Source organism: Anthonomus grandis, chromosome 4, assembly GCF_022605725.1.
Source record: "Anthonomus grandis grandis chromosome 4, icAntGran1.3, whole genome shotgun sequence".
NCBI lineage: Eukaryota > Metazoa > Arthropoda > Insecta > Coleoptera > Curculionidae > Anthonomus > Anthonomus grandis.
The window spans coordinates 30,321,943-30,340,333 of NC_065549.1; the positions used below are offsets into that span (position 1 = coordinate 30,321,943).

An 18,391-nucleotide genomic window follows, 5' to 3' on the forward strand; every position below is an offset into this window, starting at 1 on the left:
TTTGAATGTATGGTTGTGAGATTGATAAAACGAAAAAACAAACATTTCTTGTATTCGGCTGTACCTCAGATTTGACAAAGCCTTATAACAAATTGTTTGCTAGTAGCTGGTGTCTGGTTTTACCTGAACCGAAAATTTGGTAACTTTGCAATTACATTTAATTGAATAATTTAAGATTGGCTTATTAACAATTTTTGAAACTTTGCACGAGGGTTTGCCCGATTGGTCCCTGTACATTTTTTCTATAAAATGTACAGGGAAGCCAATAATTGACCCCCTTAACATTTACAGAGGATTTCCTATGTTCCGCTCGGCGACGCACCACTTGGTATGTTTCGAAGCTTCACAATTTATAGTGGTTAAATCCAAAGATAAAAAAGTCTAAATTTTGGGTTTTTGACTGACTTTAAGTCTGTTCAGTGTATTTTAAGTAAAGAATTAGAAAGACAATTATTAGATTTAGTGATAATGTTATTTTCAATTATATCTCTCTTTTCGCTTTTGGTTCTGTCAGAATGATCATAAACAGGTCCAATAATAGTTTACAAGCTAATAAATATTTTAAAATAAATGTAATTTTTTTACTCCTCCTCCTCCTCCTCAGTTCTAATCCCTTTAAGATATGGGGTCACTATGAGGTATTTTAAGAAATATTACTGGGATGGAGTTCTCAAGAATAATGTCTACATTTATGCGGTTCCTTGTGGTTCAGCTAACAAGTATCAGTAAACCATGCAGCTCATTGAAAACTATGTAAATTTAAGATTAATTAATTAATTATTAATGATTAATTAATTAGAAGTGTTTTGGCGGGTATAATTTGGTCAAACGGACGCAGAATGCTTAAAGATCAACCCTCCGTTAATCATTTCAGCATTTCTTGACATAGTGAGATTTTTAGTTAAGCATTGAGAGACAAAATAGTAATGGGAATTTGAGAATCAGTTTCTCTAGAAGCCCTACTAAGGATTAACCAGCTCACTTTGAAAAAAGCTGTACAAATTTTTGCAGTGTGAGTAAAGCCGGTGATAAAAAAATACTTATTAGAAGTCATAAAAAACAAAAATTGAAATATGACCATACAGAAGGAATGGTATGTCCATGTAAAAAGTATCAAACTACACGAGCTTACGTGCATGCCCGGCTTTTGGCAAATAATTTAATAAAAAAAAGTAATATCAATTCTGTAACAAAGCAGAATGTATGGAACGAGATGATTTTTGTGGAAAATAGAAAAAATCAAATTAGGTAACACATAGGGGCAAACCCAATACCAATGCAATTTAAATAAGAAATTTAAGATTAGAAAAACAGAGTTTAGTAGCGAGGCTAAATATGTAATATTAACCTACATATATCGTAAATATAAGAATGTAAAAATTTATGACGGTTTTGTTGTTGTAAATGAAACTAGCCAAATTCTCCTAGGTGGTCAAGAATGTTTGATGTTGAATATGCTAAAGAGAGTATATAATGTGTGTCTAAGTGAATATAACTGTTAGAGGAATTTTAATGATATTTTTAGTAGTTTTGGGAAGTTGCTAGGCAAGTTAAATAATCACAATAGAAAATTTTAAAAATGTATTTAATCCACTCTCAAAAGTCTCCCTATTGAGAGGAAGGCCCTAAAGAAAGGTAATGGCATAGTGACATTTCTTAAAACAAGTATATATAAGATTGTGAAAAAAGCAAATGGTAAGTTAAGGTGATCTTTGAATCCATCAGATCCAAATGACAAATTGTACGAAAATCTTATTTGGTAAGTAACATTGAGGAAATTTGCTAAAATCTTTTAGATAAAAAACTCTTTTTGTTGTTAATTTGGCTGAAGGATATCAACACCTACGGCTGAATAATGACTCTTCAGATTTATTATGCTGTCATATGGTCTGCTCCAGGGGAAGAAATTTTGGTAACCTAAAGAATATCCAGATATGTTATTATCATACCATGTGCTACAAAAGAAGAACATGACAGTGCCATTCGCAATGTCATGGAGCAAGCTGGACTACTTTAAACTATCACAACTTATCCCTTTTTTTAAAAAATCAACAAATTTAATTTATCTCCTTTTTTTTCAATAGCAGTCAGGTAAAATTCATCGGCCAAATATTTTTTAGGAAAGCTACGCAAGTTGACCTAGCAATAACAGAAGCACTTTGCAAGCTTAAAAGTCCAACAGATAGGGTGAGATGGTAATGAATTATTGAGTCATTCAGTTATGTTAGTTAAAAGTATGACGAAATATAGGCGTCCTTTATGTGAATTATTAATGTATAATATGTGTGACAGTTGTTACTTAACAAAAGCAAACTTTTAAGAAATTGATAACAGTGGAAATTAAAGTATTCTTTGAATGTCATTTATATGCCTGGTAAAACTATTTAGTTTGCGTATATTCTTTCCAGATAAAATTTAAATATTAGAAAGAAACCAGATAAAGATATGATTGTTATGGCTTATATTGTGTCTAAACATTGAAATTCAAGTTTGAGCAGTGAGAGAAGGTATGAACTTAGAGCAAAGACTAGTATGAAATTCTAACGAAACTTCATGAATTCTGGGTGGCCTAAAATAAATAACATTGATTCAAACTGTTCATTCAGGGGTTCAATTTATGTTGAATCATTTATTATTTTTGTTAATGATAAAATTATTGTTCTACAAAAATCATTATTAAAATTTTACATAAGGGTCATATAAATAAAGTAAGTTTTCACAAAAAAAACTAAAATGGCACAGTTGACATGACATTCAGGATTTGCATATTATGGTAAATGGGGAAAAATCTTATACGATAAAGAAATAAAGTATTTGGGTACAATATTGGATTGTAATCTAAGTTTTTATAGGCATTTTGATTACATATTAAGAAAATTTTCTAAAAAAGTTGGATTTATTAGCCGAATAGGCAAAGAAATATCCATAAACACAAAATTGTCCCTGTATAATGCAATAGCACTACCCCATTTGCAATTCTGCAAAACTTTATTGTCCAATTTGCCGAAATTTAAAATAAAACAATTAGAAGTAATGCAAAACAGAGCTTTAAGAGTAATTTTGCGTTGTAATCGTTATACCTCTATAGAAACCATGTTAACTATCCTAAATGTGTTGTCAGTTAAGCAAAGAATCGTGTATAATGTTCATGTATTTAAATCGAAACATAACATGCAGCCAAAATATATCTGTGATAAAGTTAAAGTTTTTAGTGATGTCCACACATATAACACCAGAAACCGTAATGATTTTATATTACTCGACAGATGCCAGACAGCCCAAATGTATAATTCGGTGTTACATACATATTGAATTTAATAAGTTACCAGTAAATATTAAAAACTGTGATAACTTAAACCAGTTCAAACGGCTCTTGAGGGAATATGTTCAAAATACCCGTTAACTGTTTGTATTTCTTTTTTAGCTTTATTTTTTATGTTTAAGTTTTATGTTCTTTATCATGCGGTGATTGTTATTGTTATTCTTATTGTTGGTTTTATTTATTTTTACGATTTTAATCACTTTTTAAATTTAGCTTTATTTTTTAGGTTTAGGTTTTATGTTTTTTATCATGGCGATTGTTATTTTTTATATTTTATTTATTGATATGACTATTTTTTCTGATTTTTATTAAAATTTTATTTTAGAATTAAGTTTTTATCTTATTTTTATGTTTAATGTTAAGGATATTTTATTTAATTTTTTAGGTTTTATTTTTACAATCTTTTATTATACTGTTTATACAATGCACCTTTATCGTATAAAATTTATTTTTATTTTGATCTGTGTCCACGTTAGCTAGGCCTCCTTTTCGATTCGTCATTTGTACATACGTAGATTGATTTTTTTAGTTATTAATTATTAATCAAACATCCTTGTATATTTTTATATATTTTTTTTGTTTGTAGCACTCTTTGCTAAATAAAGAAATATTATTATATTATTATGTAAGTAAATATTAGGAAATAGTATCGAGGATAAATGTGACTTTAGACAACCTATTATGGAGTATGTATATAAATTCTCTGGTTATTAGATTATATGCTTTTTCATCAGAGATTATACAAAGCAGAATTCCTTGGTCACAATTACCTATTAATAATAAAATGTTATGACCCAAAATTCAATTTTATGTTTATAAAAATTTATATCAATAAACAGTTGAAATATGATAAATTAGTGGAAAAGGCTGTAATTTTAGAAAAAGTGCATGAGCCTAGATCTTATTAGATGAGGAAGTAGAATAATAATAAAGTTGTAAATACTCATGAAATTATATTTTGTTATAGTCAAGGTGATTTTAAACACCGAACATAAGCTGTTTCCTGCAAATATTATTGTTAAATCTAAAATTAACAATAATGTTAAAAATGATATTTCACCAATTTCGGCATGAGATATATTTATTTTTAGTTTTTATTTTTAACCCAAAATCTAATATAAATAAGTTAAATTAACATTATTATACGCTGAAAATTTCCTCATTTAAAAATGTGTGTAAACTTGACAACAGAGAATCGATGACTAAGTTTGTAAAAAAACACCCCCTTTCATATGTTGACCTCAAACAAAGTTGTGGTTTACTAATTCTAGCGTTTCAATGTTCTAAGGTGAGATAATTTGGCAAAATAGATTTAGATGAGGCATATGAGTTTCTATAAAAATATAACATCGACATTGAAGTTATTGATTAAAACATGCATTGATTGAAGTAACTATAAGAAGGTCTACCCCACACTACATTAATGAGTTTAAGGAAGGTATTAACATGGACCCAAACGAAGCCTCATCTTAAAGTTACTAAATCATTAATATGCAATTAAAGCAGTCAAAAAGGTTTAATAGGAATTGTGGAATTTTGCAACAAATTACCCTATGGTATTGTCAAACATGACTTAAGAAATATATCTAACAAAAATAAAAAAGAATTGACAATATTTTTTGAATCTTTTCTAAAAAAATCAAATCGCTTATCTAGAAAATATTTTTTATATACCTCGATCTGTAAGTGATAATAATTTGCCAGATGCTTATCCATTTCTCTCTTGTCTGCTTTTAAACGCACCAACTCTTGACTTAAAGAATTTCTCTCAGCCTCCATATTTTTTAAGATTATCGCATTTTGATCTAGTTTATAAAGCAAATTATTATACTTATTCGTATTTTTGTCCTTCTCCTGAACTAGTTGATCTCTTTCTTTTTTAATTTCTTCTAAATGCACCTTAATATTATCAAAATCTTTTTTAATATCTTGCAATCTTTCTAAATTTTTCTCAAGTATATTTTTATCTGCTTTTAAAGCGGCGTTTTCGTTCGCAAGATCTTCTGCTGTTTGGTCGAAATTCTTTAATGTATCATTAAAAGAATCTACACTTTCTTCAAGTTCTGCTATTATAATTTGTTTCTTGATTAGCTCAGCATTTAGTCTAAAAATAAAATAACAAGTTAACAATTAAACATTTTAACTACTTTGCCTAGGTCGAATTGTCGTAGTAATTTCCGCAACTAACAGGCAACTAAATTACTTGGAAATTTAAAAATTGTAATACAATTTGAATCCTTTAATCACTAAAAGTATTTGCAGTAAAGTTTAATTTTTAAAAGGTAGGTGGCATAGGTAGTATAACGGTGGCAGCTTAACATCAATCTGGGTTGCGTTTTAAAAATTCAATTTTTAGAACCCAATATGCCCATTAATAGTTTTATAGGCCAAACCATTAAAGAAGGTCAAAGTAATGCTGGCCAATTACATGATCTTCCCAATTGCTGTTTATTTCGCTGAAACATGGAAGAAAGCAGATCAAAAAAGAATTGATGCCTTCGAATGATGGATGTGCAGACGAATCCCAAAAGAACTAACGTCTCTATTCTACAAGAAAAATAAAAATATCTCTACTAAACCAAATTAATAGAGCATATCTCAGTTACTTTGGCCACATAGCTAGAAGCACAGGTCCAATGGAAAACCTCGTGGTCGAGAGAAAAAGACCTAGAGGACGGTTTTCAGAAGACGAGAGATTAAAAGAAACGACGGGACACATATCTTAAATAGTATCACTACCCCCTGCAGAGGGTAAAAAGGCTGAGAATAAGAAGTCTTACTGTCTCATCGGGTTTTTTCTGCTACTGGCGAAAAAGCTACTATTATCTGGCATTCTGTCCGGGGCATCGGTAAGCGGGACGAAGTAAATAAAATATGGCTAATTTCATTTATAAAATACGTGTGCAGTTTTATACCTATAATCAAAATTTATTTATTTATACTCTTACAAACACATTTGAAATGTAATTATATGTGGGAGTGCTTACTGGCTTGCAGAAAGAAAAAGGAAAACCAATAATAATGATGAAACTAAACCTACACTAAAACTAATAACATTTAATAAAATACACCTACTTACAATTAAAAATCAAAAACAAAAAGAACAGATTAACAAGTAAATGAGTAATCAGATAAGGATACAAAATCAGTCTTAATTTGGCGAATACTAATATTAAAGAGATCTATATCATATTTTTGTATATAATTATTACATTCTTGCATCATTCTATTAAATGGCGAACAACTTGAGGGTGAACACTGGAAAATATTGTTATTTCTTATTCTGAAATTGATTTTAGGAACAGCAAATGATAGATGATTAATTAAAGAACAGTTCTTATATTTTAAGTTGTTAGTTATGTAGTAAATAAATAAGACATCATTCATATTACGCCTAACACTCAATCGTACCATTTTAAATTCAATTAGCATACTATTATAGGATAGGAGATCATATAAGGATATGCATTATGTGTTCTTAAGTACAGGTATCTTCAAAATCTCTTTTGGACCCTTTCAATCATATTAATATGCACCATTGCTTTAGGTGCCCAGATAACTGAGGCATACTCCAAGATCGGTCTGACCAGTGAGTTGTACAGAATTATTATTGATTTTATTTCTTTAAAATGTTTTCTATTTCTTATTACAAAACCAAGAAGCTTTATGCTTTGTTTACAATAGTTTCATAGTGTTGCCTAAATTTGAGATTTGTTTGAAAACAGACTCCAAGATCCCTAAATTTACTTTTCCTAGTTAACGATAAATTATCAATTTTGTAATCAAAATTTATAAATTGCATTTTTCTTGTGAAGGTTAGAATTTGACATTTATCTATGTTTAATGACATTTTATTTTCTCTGAACCACTGGGCCACCAAGTTCAAATCAATTTGCAGCTCAAGACAATCAATAAGAGATGTTATGTGCATAAATTGTTTAAAATCATCAGCAAACACGAGACATCTAGCATGCTTTATACAGTTTGGCAAATCGTTCAGAAAAATTAGAAATAAGAGAGGCCCAAGGTTACTGCCCTGAGGCACCCCAGATGTTACTATATATATTTTTGACAATTTTCTACCAACTTTAACTTGCTGAGGCCTTCCAGTAAGATAAGATACCATAAACCTACATGCTTTCAGCGAGAAACCAAATTTACCCAACTTATTCACCAACAGCCCATGGTCAACCCGATCAAAAGCCTTTGCACAATCTGTCAAGACAACATCTAGCTGCTCTTGGCTATCTACTGCATTGGCAGCTGCCTCAGTCAAAGTGCTGAGGTTGGTGACAGTTGAGGCATCTGGTAGAAATCCATGTTGTTGCTGAGAGAATTTATTCATGAAAGAGCTCAAAATATCTTGGTATAAAATATTTTTACAAATTTTTGCGAGAGAATTAAGAACGCTAATTGGTCTGTAGTTGTCAACCAAAGAATTATCTCCTGATTTGAGGATTGGAGTAACGAAAGCATATTTAAGCACTTCTGGAAATGTGTTTGTTTTTAGACACAAATTAAAAATGGTTTTTAATGGAGTGCACAAGATATCAGAACAACCTTTATAAATGTATGAGGGGATACTATCATTGCCAGTGGCCTTTTTTGATTTTAATCTCTTAATGGCTGCTTGAATTTGCATTTCAGAGATCTTGGAGAATGAAAAGTTGCCACTAGATTTATCAAAGTTAGGTTTTTCAGACTGTTGAAATACTGAAATATAATGCAAATGTGATAGCTATTTCCTGAGCACTGCTAACTGTACACTCCCGATAGCATACCTCAGCCGGAACACCAGGTCTTGAACGCCCAGACCTGACAAAATTCCTAAAAGCTATTTGGGTTAGTTTTGACATTTCTCTCGATATTCTCATGATAAGTTCGAAGCTCATGTGCAGTTTGATATTTCACTGTACTTCTAATTTTGCTTTATTTATTCCTAATTTGAAAATTGGCAGTGCCTTTTTTAATTTGTTTATGCAGATGTGTCTTTAACTTAATATTTTTCTTTAGTTCTTGAGAGAAGTATTTTGGAAAACTTTTGAGTTTTCGGGTGCCTGTTTTAACTTTCTTTCTGGGTATTGCCAGGTCTAAGCATTCATAAACCTTTTGATAGAATACATGAGTGCACATGTCAACATTGTCAGCCCTTTCAAGTTCTGTCCAATTAACTTCCCGTAGGTTAAAATCTCCTAAGATAATTATATTTACATCCTTATCTAAGATACATTCAAAGAGGTTACAAAATTGCACATATATATCAACATTAGCATTTGGTGGAATATAGACTGCACATAAATATAAATATTTCTTTTTTATTGTAATTTTTACCAGTAAGCACTCAAGACTAGAATCCTCAGGGATATTAATGGGGACGAGCTTCATGTCCAAGTTCTTCTTAGCTCCTACAAGAATCCCACCTCCCCTTCGACCATCTTTCCTGTCGCTTCTCATTATAGGGTCAGTTGGGGTAATTGTGGACGATATTTAATGTTTTGACTTGCTAAACGATTTTTGGGGACATAACGCATTATTTTATATATGTAAATTAGCAGTCAGATAGCTCATAGTATCTTCTTTGATAATTACTAGTGGTTTTCTGTAATTACAAGTCACATTAAGATAAAAACAATATATTCAACATGCTTGTCCGTTTACATTTACCCCTACTCTTTAGGGGTAATTGTAAACAAGCATCTCTTGACACTTACTCTACCAGAAAAATACCTGGGACAAATATAAACGAACTATATAAAGTCGCTGTGTAGCAAAATATTTTTTGATATAAGTCGTGTTTACATTTACCCCAAAATAATGTGACCTTAAAGGTTTTGCTTGCAATATAAATGAAAAATCGAGATAAAAGTAAATATTTTCCAACAGTTCTTATTAATTTAACTAAAACTAAACTATTTTTCAGAACGCTAATAAAAGAAATTTATTCTAAGTATGTAATTATAATAATATTATAGGTATAAAAAAAATATTGCTCATAAACAGGAACTATTGCTGGAAAGTTGTATAGTATTCTCTCTCCCTTCATTTGAATGCCAGGATCGAGAAGCACACCAATGATTTGATTCAAGGTTATATAACTAACATCAGTTTCAACAATGTAGAAAAGCATTTTTGATGCATGCCAGGATTTAAGACCAGTCACTTTGATTTCCGTTAATTTTTCATCCACAGCTTCAATTAAACACACATATTTAAGAAGAGTAGTCTTTCTCTTTCCACCTTTGAACTGCACAAGAATAAATTTCCCTGTGGACAAGTCTGAACTCTCGACGGTTTTAAGCTCTATATCTTGTTTTTCCGGTTCTGCCCAATCTATTTCATCATCAGTATCACCTAGACTTATTTCTCCATCAGAACTTTCCGAATCTGCAACTGGTTCACTTCTCATTTTTTTCATTTTCGGCAACTTTTTGTTGTCCGTTTTCGGATTAGCCTTTTTTTCCTTTATTTTTCTTCTTCTCTTCTGCTTCTCTTAGTCTTTCCAAGACTTGTCGGTTGTTAGTACCTCTCCATATCTTTGTTGCTTTAATCTCGGTATGACTTGTTTTTTCTCTTCAATAATATCTTCACGGCGGCTGAGTGGCAAGAAAATGTTGGTAATTTCTGTCGATTTACTGATAGACGATGACGTCGATTTTTGTGGACTATGGGTAGATGCCACTAATAATTTTTGGTAGTCAGTTGACGATGTAGAAGGCTGCTGTCGGCTTTCAGCTGATGACACTGAATGATGTTGACTACAACATGATGAAGTTGAAGGCATTTGATTGTCGACCGTGGGTAGAAGTGGGTTTGGTTCAGAAATTGCAACAACAGCTGATTTAGAGGATACTGGTTGGATAATAATAGCATCGGATGTTACAGATTTCGGAGCTTTGAGGGCAGCTTCGTATTTGGCCAAGTCTTCTGGTGTAAATTCATTTTGTGGGAATTTGTTTCAATCAACTGGGTATACGCCAGTATTTTTAAATCCAGATATAATATTACTAGAAACCATAGACTCTTGCCAAGTAATGCCAAGTAATTCGGTAAATTTTTCCTTAGTTAGCCGTCCACACCCTCGTCCCATTCGTCCTTAACAAACTTCACCAATTGTTTATTCCAGTTCACCTTTAAGGGTCCGAAGACACACTTGTCCAAAGGCTTATCTGTAAGATGGCTTGGAAACTTTATCAAAATAATATTGTTGTGCATTGCCTCTTTAATAATTCTGACGCTCATATGACTGCTGTGACCATCATACAACAGTAGAGCTGCTTGATCTAGAAGGTTTTGGGAAGTTCGTAAATCTTTAATGTGAGGTATAAACCCTGTCGTAAACCACTGGAAAAATTGCGGCTCCTCCATCCATCCATTAGTGGAGGCCGCATATATAGAGTTCCTGGATAGGCGCTATTGGAAGTCCAACGAGCCTGAACTCCAGCTCCCTTGAATTGATATCCGGCACAGGGCCTTTTCTTTCTCTCCAATTGCCCTAATACGATAGGGATCATTATTAAAACCTGACTCGTCAGCATTAAAAATAAAACTTCCTTTATCATCTAAATTATTTTCATCAATGATTCTTTTCAGGTCATCAAAAAAATGGTAGACGATCTCAAATTTTCTAGCATCCTTCCGCAGTTTTTGCAAATGTTCCGGTTTCTTAAGAGGCAGTTGTCTGTCTCTTAAGAAACCGGAATCTGTATGTCTTCTCATGAATGAGTAGTACCAATCTTCTCCAGGTACTCCATTTTTAAATGGTGTTCTTCAACCTTTTGCATTAACATACTCTCCAACCAGTTGTCTAAGTTCTGCTTTGTCACATGGTAGACCCATCGCAGTACGTGCCAATAAACATTTCACTATTTCATTTTCGATATCTGAGGATAAAACTTGGGAACGTCCACCCTTTGTCACATTTAATGGAGTCTTTCTTCCTCCTATCCTTTGGTAAATAACTGATCTGGGAACACCATAGAACGTTTCTGCTTGACAATACGTTTTATTTTTATTTTGGACATCTGCAAAGGCATTCACAACATCTTCAGTTGTATAAGAAGGTGCTTCTTTTTTCGTACGAGTACGTAAGTACGAGGCAACTTTACACTGCAACAAGACAAAAAAATTACTCATTTTACATAAATTATCGGCGAGACACTAATTTTATCATGTTTACAATTACCCCAAAAGAGTGTATACATTTCCCCCAAGAACAAATTTATTAGGGGGAAATGTAAACACTGAATTATTTTAGTGATTATAAAATTTGTCGACAGACATTTAGGCGTAAAATAGACACAATAGTATAACAAACAATGTCCAAATGAAATATCTAACTTACCTCGATGATTTGCATTCGAAAACTTCAGTGCCGAAATTCAACATAAAACCACCAAACACATCAAATTGGATCAGCCAACTAATGCAAGAAGAGCACAAACAGGAGTAAAATTTCGAGGGAAACCGAGTTCGCCCAACGTCGGCACGACTCGAATAGTGAGCTTCGCGCCAAATTTGAAATCTAAATGTTGTTGTGTTTCTTATTTTAGATGTGTCTACAATTACCCCAGTTTACATTTACCCCAATTGACCTATGTCTGTTGTCTAACAGCTCTGCATCATGAAAACCATCTGTGAGCCAGGTTTCGGTTAAAGTGACTATATCATATTCTTCAGCTAAAAAGTTAGTAACTAAAGTTCACTAACCTTAGTTCTGAAGCCACGAACATTTTGATAGTAGACTTGTAAATGTAGAGTGGTAGCCTGATGTTTCGTCTGATCTAAGGATCCGCCTGAGTTGGTAGCACCCTTTTCTTTACAAAAAACCTGGTGATTATGGCCCCAGTTGGCCACACCTCACGACGCCATGCATTTCTAAAGTCATCCTGTTTGATTGTGACTTTCATAGAGGAGTAAATATCCGGGTGCTTTGATACATGCTCTTCGCACTTTACTTCTGGAAAATGTGGTTGAAGGAAGGCCTGCAGCTCCTCCGGCTTCGTACCAGGGGCTAATCTGGTTACATGCAGCGATAATATAATAGCAAGCGAATAATAGAACACTAAATTTACAAATTTAATAAAACATCGAATGAAACAGAAAGACCTCGCACCTAAATACGTTAATATTAATCGATACTTTCAGTAAAAGTTCAAGAAATAAAAAATGTAAAATTATGTAGAAGCACTCGAGATTTCTATCCAATCGCGAGTCAAATTTCTCTATAGGAAGTAATCAGAAGTATTAATCGATGGGTACAATTATAAGTACATTCAAAGTACAATTATTTATAGACCGCATCAACACATCTTTCGCGTGACGTTGCCAGTTTAACCCATGCGGATAAGATCTCTGGAAAACATGTAACCTTATATAGGTAAATAAAATATAGGTAAAATACCAAAAAATTGAAAACCGTAAAAAAATTGTACATATGGCGCTAACTTCGTGCACGCCAATTATTTAAGGATATATTTCGGTAATTCTTAATTATTATGAAACTACTCACATCACAAAAAGCAGCAAGAGTATATATGAAAAATAAGAGAAAGAAAAGCTTAATATTGTAGCACAAATTGGACTAAATGTCTCCGGAATAATGGCATCGTATAGAACTTATAATAAATAGTAAGTTAGATTTTTGGCTAAAACAATAAAATCTTGTTTTTTTTTTGGCTTACTAGACTTTAGGACACATTGCTAAATAGATTTGGTGGGGAGCGCTAAATGGTACTGCGTACCATGAAAACCTGGTTGACCCAGGCCGTAGCCGATCGATAGTTCTAGCATGGACACTTATCCCCGCTTCCATCGATACCTCACAACAGAAGCCGAAATCATGCGAGGCAACGACCGCATCGCGATGGCAAAAATTCCGCGCTATATTATATATATTCCGGCACATATTTTGCGTTGATTCGAAATAATATTTTTCTGCAGTTATTATTGTAGTTTATAGTAAGATTACGCATTTAAAATTTTAAACTACCAAACTATTTTGATACTCGCTTTGAGTTTTAAAAAGAATAAAAATTCGGTATTTAAATTAGGTGGGTAAATTGACAATTTTATTTTTAACTTACATTTAACAATCTTAATTTTATTTAGAATAATGCCTACCTCTTACTGCATTCCTGTTTAAGCTCAGAAAAAATTAAAATGGTTTTTAATTTTTTTTTGATTATCTTCGGAATCATTAAAATTTTCGATTTTTTAAATAAGCAACAAAAATTTGGCGTAGGTACCTACCTAATTTTGTTTTCGGCATTAACATTTTTACGAAAAAGTAACAGCAATGCAAAAACTTTCCCATAGCAACCAAGATAACCCACAAAAGTGTCAAGAATAAGTTTTTGAAAATTTGTTTTTTTTTTCAATAATCTTCAAAACCACATAAAATATAATATATATATTTTTTTATATGGCATATTCTTTTACAAGTAAATAATGTGCAACTTTGGGGTAAATTATCCATTTTCGTATTTTGAGGGTAGACGAACTTGAAACACCGTTTATGTATATTTTTCCAATAAAATAAATAATAAAAAATATTTAAAACATTTATCATATACCTAAAAATACGTAATACTAAAAAAAATTTATTATCTTGTAAAATGTAAAAATTATTAGGTCCCGCGGTATCTCCACTTAGTCGTTCCACTGTACGGCGTGCGCCATCAAATCTCGGCTTCAATTTTGACGCCACGAAACCAGTGTCACGGCTAGAACTCTCGATCGGCTACGCCCAGGCACAATAATAATAGGCAAATAACAAATTATAAAGAGATTGACGCGATCGCATACACACAATTATTTTCCAAACTATTGCAACAATAAACCAAACATAAATAAACTAAAGGGTATAAGGATAATAATACGGGTCATATTTGTACGGAACATAACTCTATAGTTTGCTTCTGCCTAATTGCCAAACTCTTACCCAAATTGCTTTAATTGGTTAAAAAAAAAAGTGATTAGTAATTAGATTACATCTGAAAATTTGTTAATCCGAAAGACCTACTCTGCATAGTTTAATTTTGAAACTGTTACCTGTTGATTTCTCCATTTTGATCACAGTTGCAGTCCTTACAATTTTCATAACCCTTAAGTTTATGCAGCAGCTGTTCCTTTTCGTTTTCTAACTTTTTAATGTGTTCTGCGGATTGGTCTGTATCATTTGATACATTTTGCCTTATTGTTTCTAATTCATTGGCAATCTCCTAAAAATATTAAATTTACAAAATAAAGATAAAGGCTTACATTAAAGTTACCGTCATGTCGTAGTAAAATATTAAAAATGTACCTCAATTTCCTTAGTTTTTTGATCATGTTCATGAAGGAGTATCTCAACCTGATTTTGAGAATTATCAACTAGTTGTTGTAATCTTGTGGTTTCCGCTGAGTTTTCGTGTTTAAGTTTTCGCATCATTTCCGCTAGATCATGATTTTTATTTTGAAGTGTACTTATCTCTTCAAGTTGTTTCTTATTAATATCGTTTAACTTTTCTGCCAATTGGCACTGTTCTTTTAAACATCTATTTTCTTTGCTTAACTTGTCAATTGTGTCATTCAGAGAACTATTGGATTTTAGGGAGGTAGAAGTAAATGCGTCCTTTTTAAAATTACCGCCCTAAAATAATAATAATTAAGAACACATTTTATTTTCTTATAAAACAGATATCCTGATAAGTAATTACACCGTCTATAGATTACAACTATATAGTTGTAATCTATAGACGGTGGTAATTATATTATTCATATGAGATAATTATAATAATTATAAATACATTTTGCATATGAACTAAATGTTTCTTTGACATTTTTAAGGACAACTAGTTTACCTACCATTTTTGTAAAAAAACTCAATTATTTTAAAAATAAATATGAAGGTTATTCAATTGTTTGACCGATATTAACAAATTTGGTATCGTTGGCAATAATAATCGACCAAAATATAGTATTCTTCTTTACCAGGGGGCTAGTTTTGACAGTTTGACACGATTACCCAAAATTTTAAAAAAATTAAATAATGAAATGGAATTATCACTTTAATATTATTATATAGGTATTATCTAGGGCATAGCATAGTAAGTTTATTGAATTCTTTTTAGGATATAGTTTGCGGCTCTAAGCAGTACCGTTTTTGACTAAAACCCATAAAAAAGAAAAGGAAAGTGATCTAATGGCCACCCAGGTGCTCACAATCGCCTCCGTTATTTCGGATGCACTTCTGCAGATGCTAATGAGTTGAAAGAACAGCAGTCTCAATTTTAGCTCTTGGGATATTCCAAATGGCATTCATAACTCAAAATAATTTTGTTGCAAATACTATAACCTTAATCCTTCCCCAAAGATACAAATCAAGGCAGATTAAATCGGGAGACTAGAAATATTTATTAAGTTTTAATATGTGCGCAATTATAAACAGAATAATTCCAAAAGGCAACATCTAAGGATTCTTGTGATAAATATTTGCCTTGGAGGCCAAAGGAATAGGCTAGGAATAGGCCGAGCCAATTGTTCGCATAGTGTTTTCAATGATTTTATTTAAAACGTTTTATTCTTACGTCATAAAGAAAAGTTTTATGGGTTTTTTAAGATTAGAGAATGGTTGGATGATTTGATGAGCTTACATTTTACTTAATTTTTTGTCATTGGTGTGATTTAACTGAAACTTGGTATTTGGAGTTTATTTAAGATAAAATAATGAATTTTGACATAACCAGATTTTCTGAGGTTATGTTTATAGTAAATGTTCGTAGTTAAGTTGCTTGTCAATTGTTATCCTTACTATTGAGCTGATTTAATTATAACTCGTATTTAAGGTAAATTTAAGATACAGTTTAACCATTTTCAATCGTTAAACCGTTAAGAGGTTAAAGCAGGTTATTGCAAAAACAATTGAATACCCATCTGTATTTTTAAAACGACTGATTTTTTTTTACAAAAATGATAAACTGCATCTCTTTAAAAGTGTCAAAAGAAAATTTTTAGTTATTATGCGAAATTTAAAGAAAATGCAATTTAAAAATTTAAGAATCATGTCGAGACATGGCCGAGGAACAGTCTTATTGGGTCACCTTAATACAGGGTGTCAATTTGAAAATTTTCAATGCGAATATCTCTAAACAAGTTAAACAAAAAAATAAAAAAGTTAAAAAAGCGCAATTTTGTACAAATATTATACAAGTATACAGGGTGATTTTTATAAGAAGGTCATGCTTTTGGGGGATGATAGGGGACGTTCAAATATAACTTTTGATATAAGACACTATGGGTCGGAAATGCGTAAGAAGAAAAATACAGAGGGTTAAAGTTTTTAAAAAAATTAAGAAATTAATTTTTAGTTTTTTGACTGTTTAAGATATCGGTGTCAAATTTTCTCAATAAAGCTACCTAATAAAGATGCTTTAAATGTAAAAAATAAATGTTTTAGTTTCAACCAGTGGCGTAGATCAGATAGGCATTAGAGTAATTTTTTAATTAAAAAAAAATAGTACGCCACTGATAATCAAAAATTTTAAGAATCCTTGGTTTATTTAACAGAAAAAAAGGTATCCTGCATCTTTTTCCCAAAAGGCACCATTTTATCAGAATTTAAACATAAATAACTTTAATAAAAACTAAGGAAAAAAAATTATTGGATAACGTTAAAAAATACTAAATAATAATAATTAATAATTAATTTAAAAGGTGCTCAAAGTGGCCGCCATTTTGTTGGATACAGAGCCTGCAGCGTAATGTTAAATTGTCGTGAATTTTCTGAATAACTTCACCCCTATCTTTAATTTCGGTATTTGGTCTCGCACGAACTCATCGGATTCGCCGAGTGTGCATATCCGCTAACTCAATGCCACGCAAATTGCAAAGAGGGACATGATAATAAAATAACTAATAGCTTTGACGGTTGCTAGGATATTTTTGACATACGAATCAAACTTTGTTATAACGTCATCTTCCTGATTAATTTAAATAAGGTAGTTGTTCTGTCGCTGCTTTATTTTGAATGTTATGGAGCGATTTACGTGGAATGAATTGGCAGATATGCATTTAACCCTTGGTGAATCCAGAGGAAATGCTGTATTAGCTCGCGCGATTTATGCTGAACGTTTTCCCAATCGAATGGTCCCAGAGAGAAGATTTTTTCTTAAGGTCGACAGGAGTCTACGTGAGAGAGGACAATTACAAGTAAGTACCTACTTAAAAAATTAAAAACAAAAAAATAACATGTACTTTTTGTTTTAGGTGGACCCAGGCATAAGAGTTCGTGCAAGACCTATTCATGATAATGTTGAGGAGGAAATACTTCACAATATTGAAGAAGATCCAAATACAAGTACCCGAAAAATTGCTGATCACCTTAGGATAAGCCAAACGTTGGATTGGAAAGTTTTACATGATAACCACCTTTATCCATTTAAGAAACAAAAGGTTCAGCATCTGTTGCCCCAAGACTATGCTAATAGGTTCGCGTTTGCCACTTGGTATCTTCAACAAGGGGCTGAACGCCCAGACATACGCCAAGCTATTTTGTTTAGTGACGATTCAACGTTTTGCCGAGAGGGACATTTCAACCCAAGAAATAATCATGTCTGGGCTGATGAAAACCCTCATGCTAAATTTATCCGTGGCTACCAACAAAAATTCTCTGTGAATGTTTGGGCAGGCATTGTAGGGGAGAACTTGATTGGTCCGTACATTTTGCCAAGACGTCTCATTGCAGGGAATTATTTGATTTTTCTTCGAGATCTTTGCCTTTCTGCCTGAACATTTAGAAGATGTGTAGATGTGCCATTGGATGTTCGGCAAATAATGCGGCTTCAACATGATGGTTGTCCGGCACACTATGGTCGCGTTGTCAGGGAATATTTGAACCAAAGATATCCTAGACGTTAAATTCGGAGGGGAGGCCCAGTGGCTTGGCCAGCGCGCTCCCCCGATTTAAATCCCTGTGATTTTTATTTGTGGGGTCATTTGGACCAACTTATTTATTCTACACCTGTGCCAGATGAACATGATCTTTTGGCTCGCATTGCAGTAGCTGCAGGCGTAATTAAAGATAGGGCAGGA

At 32.3% G+C, this 18,391-nt stretch overlaps 2 protein-coding genes across 2 annotated transcripts in view; one reads left to right on the forward strand and one right to left on the reverse strand.

Annotated features, from left to right (window-relative positions):
• The window catches only part of LOC126735586 (uncharacterized), a 53,093-nt gene extending 50,953 nt beyond the window's left edge, over positions 1-2,140 (forward strand). The window contains exon 6 of the mRNA XM_050439622.1: positions 2,121-2,140. Within this exon, the coding sequence (XP_050295579.1) occupies position 2,121 (1 nt within the window). The 3' untranslated portion in view covers positions 2,122-2,140. The remainder of the gene's footprint in view (positions 1-2,120) is intronic.
• LOC126735583 (desmoplakin-like) overlaps positions 1-18,391 on the reverse strand; it is a 55,163-nt gene that overhangs the window by 15,255 nt on the left and 21,517 nt on the right. The window contains exons 9-11 of the mRNA XM_050439611.1: positions 14,625-14,951; positions 14,372-14,541; positions 4,997-5,426 (exon numbers count right to left, since the gene is read on the reverse strand). Of these exons, the coding sequence (XP_050295568.1) occupies positions 4,997-5,426; positions 14,372-14,541; positions 14,625-14,951 (927 nt within the window). The remainder of the gene's footprint in view (positions 1-4,996; positions 5,427-14,371; positions 14,542-14,624; positions 14,952-18,391) is intronic.